At 34.0% G+C, this 3,720-nt stretch overlaps 1 protein-coding gene across 1 annotated transcript; it reads right to left on the reverse strand.

Moving 5' to 3' along the window:
- Positions 1-884: 884 nt before the first annotated feature.
- On the reverse strand, positions 885-1,984 carry LOC109176830. Its single transcript, XM_019326230.1, has 2 exons — positions 1,606-1,984; positions 885-1,523 (listed from the first exon to the last, which is right to left on the reverse strand). Exons 1-2 carry the CDS (start codon positions 1,720-1,722, stop codon positions 885-887), a joined length of 756 nt encoding a protein of 251 aa, XP_019181775.1. The 5' UTR covers positions 1,723-1,984.
- Between the last annotated feature and the right edge of the window lie 1,736 nt (positions 1,985-3,720).

Below are 3,720 nucleotides of genomic sequence, written 5' to 3' on the forward strand. Positions count from 1 at the left end.
TATCAATTAACCTTGTCCGATGCTTTCAAGATGGAACTTAGCAGCATGATACATATTATTTAAGCACCCCATTCAACTCTTATTTTAATTTCTTTATTCTCTTTTTTTTTCCTACAATAATTTAGCTTAGTTTACTACTTAAGCTTTGATTTTCTTATGATCAGGAAACATCAAGAAACCTAAGTTCTTGCACAGTCCACACTAGCAAAGAAAATAGCAAAACGATAAGAGCTCCATTTCCCTTAGTTTAAAGTGTATAAGATGAAGAAAATCATACATTTCTTCAGGCAAAAGCCACAGTTATTGCTAAATCAAATCAAACCAAACCTAAAGCATTAAGGCATCATTTGCTATCTTTTCTCTCAGGATCTCTATTGATGTTTTTCTTTAAAACAATTATATCAAACTTATTTGTGAAAACATGTCATCAATGGCAACAAAATACATGATTGAACTGAAATGAAAACTTAGAGAACATAGTTAGAAAGTTAAATATTCATAAACTTTCTTTACAAAAAAAGCTACACAATCCATCATGAACATCTTCATAAGTTTGATGGCAAAAAAGTAGCATAACATAGTTAGAAAGTTAAATGTTCATAAACTTTCTTTACAAAAAAAAAAAAAAAAAAAAAAAAAAAAGCTACACCACCCATCATAAACATCTACATATGTTTGATGGCAAAAATACTAGCATAACATAGTTAGAAAGTTAAATGTCCATAAACTTTCTACACAAAAACTACACCACCCATCATGATTAAAAGCTAAACAAGTTTAGCTTTTTGGATGCTTCTCATGGTCATGCAAGTACTTAATGTATCCAAGCCTCATCTCATCATCTGGCAATCCAAGAAAAATAGATCTTTTTTGAGGATCTTCAATCATCGTGCAAGCAAAGAAGAACTCGGGGGCATGGGCTCCAAACCGGGCAAACTACACACTTTTGCCAAAGCATCTTCAACACCATACTTTGTTGTACTAGCATTCATTGAATTTATCACATTCATGTTTCTATTCATCATGTTCATCATTGAAGCATTCATTTCTTGTGTTGAAGTATTCCTCTCATTAATTTGTTGCATCAAGTCACCAAGCATTTGTTGGATTGTGGCAGCCTCTTCTTTTTTAGTAGAAGTCTTTGCACTCCTATTACTTTGTGATAAATCACCCTCAAAAGTCCTCTTACCTCTTCTTATGTCATCCCTATCAACATGTGTCACTTGAGTGATATTAGTAAATGTAGGAGTAGGGGTAGGACTAGACTCTCTCCATACATCATCCCATGATGCTCCCCCATAGTAATTGTCATCACCATTATTAAGATTCATGTCATCAAGAGAAACATGCTCATCATTCCTATGAAGTGGAGAAGGAACATATACTTCTTGTTCATGTAGAGAATCGGCTACCGAACTAAACTTGTACTTTCCTTGGGCATAAGATCCAAAGATTTGATCCATTCTATTTTCAAGCTCGGGCTCAATCCCTTCATCTCGAAATGAATCAAATTTGGAATTTTCCTATAAAACAAAACACAAATTTTTTAAATAGATATATCTAACTATTTAAAACTAAAGTAAGTCAACTTAAAAGATAACTAACCTTAACTTTCATAGCCCACCATTCATCGTTAGCACTTATAGTCGCTTTCACATGATCCCATCCTAGTCCCGTCTCTTTTTCTTTCAATTGTTTCCATAAGCTCCATCTATTTATCATCCAATACACCTTATTTTTGAGTTTATTTTTATCCCATGCCAACTTACTTTGGTTGTTGAACTCTAATTCAATCTTTTTTCATATCAACCTTTGAGAGGTAACTCCACCTTTTTTTCCCTTACTTTTTCAACATATTGAATACAAAGGTCACAGAGTATGTAAAGTAATTCTTTCGACCAATTAACTCTACCTCCTTGATTTTCATCTTTGTTGTCATTTCTACTTTCTTGACTTGCATCTATATTTCTCTTTTGAGTTGGCGACATCTAAACATGAAAATATGAATGCAAAGTAGTGTTTTAGATTAGTAGAAATTGCTAATTAACAGAAGTACTAAATAAAAGGTTTCCTAGAAAAAAGTAAATTAATACACATACAATTAAGTAATGCTCTGATCTGTATTTTTATTTTTTCCTTTTTAACCAATAAATTGGGTGGATATGCAACACAAAGAATAAATTAGGATACAGTTCTGCCAAAAACATCAAGAATAAATCACAAAATGATGTGCTAAAATTGGGAGAGACATGTGAAGGCCTGTGTGATTCTTTCCCTTGGCCAATGGGAAGTCATAACTGCAAAATCATGTGTAAGACAAAGCCACAAATATCTCTCTTCTGCACCTCAACTGGGGAAGGAAGTTTGTTTCTAAGGCTTGAAGTGCTAAAACCTAACCTACACTTGCATTGCCACACGGATAAAGAAAAGATCGTAGACACTATACTACTATAGTGCACCAACAATGACACACCAATTGATTGAGAGAATGCAAGAAACACAAACAGACTAAGATTAGTACATATAATAATATCCTAAGACACTCCCCAGCTAAGAAATTCCAAAAGAATGGGATTTCAAAAGAAACCATTGCATAAATATACCACAAAGTAGCATTCATCAACTGTAAATATACAACAAAGTCGCAGGATTCAAAACACAACGATTCAAAGCATCGTAAATATACAACAAAGTCGCAGGATTGAAAGCACAAAAATATCACATTCATGTAGGAAACAAAAATGATAACATCTGGAAAAAAAATCGCACCTCAGAAAACTAACTCACAGAAATCCTAGGTTGAAGATACGATTCACCAACCTTTGCCGGAAAGCTTGCCGGAGATAGAGGTATGCAGAGTAGCCTGTGAGCAATTTGTGGCCTGGGAGTAGATTTGAGATGAGTAGCAAATCTGCTATGGAGGGAAGCAAATCTGAGAGGAGAGAAGCTTGAGACGGGAGATGTGAGAAGGGATTAGAGAAATAAGAAGGGCAAATCGGAACTTTGAAAATAAAGAAATGAAACGCTATGTTAAAACACTCCTCTCAGCAGCGTGTTAATTTTGGCATTTCGGATGGCGATTCGCTAAGTGAAAAAGCTATTAACCAAACATTTTCTTTGGTCAAACCGCTAAAAGTGGTCAAATCCGCTAAAAATCAGCGGATCAGCTGCTAACCAAACAAGGTCATTGACTGACACTTCGGTCTTATTTTCTTTCTATTTTGTGATTTCTTTCATATCTTTGTTTCTCTAGAACTTGTCTTGATTCTCTTTTAAAGCTAATTTGACCATGCATGATTCAAGTGTAATTAAGGTCATTATTTGATTTTGAGCCTCACTAGCCAAATAACCGGTTTGTCCAATGATTTATTATTTCCCTTCGTTAACCCACTTTGAGCTTTGTGGTCACTCCTTTTCTTTATTTTTGAACCACATTACAAGTCTTTTATATCCAAAATACTGCCTTGACCTAAGCCGAATAAATAGTGGAGCAAATTTTGGATTATTCTTGTAATCTATGTGAGTTTGTGAAGAATAAGTGTGGGGGAGACCATTTGTTTTGTTAATATTATTGAGAGTGAGGTGAGTTGTATCTTATTGTCAATTTGTTTTTGGTCTTCTATGAAAAAGAAAATGAAGGCAGAAAGTATTATTTTGAAAAAAAATTATATTTTCCTTTCCTGAAATTCATAACAGGATTGAATAAATAGTTTGGCAAGT

Source organism: Ipomoea nil, unplaced genomic scaffold, assembly GCF_001879475.1.
Source record: "Ipomoea nil cultivar Tokyo-kokei standard unplaced genomic scaffold, Asagao_1.1 scaffold0761, whole genome shotgun sequence".
Taxonomy (NCBI): domain Eukaryota; kingdom Viridiplantae; phylum Streptophyta; class Magnoliopsida; order Solanales; family Convolvulaceae; genus Ipomoea; species Ipomoea nil.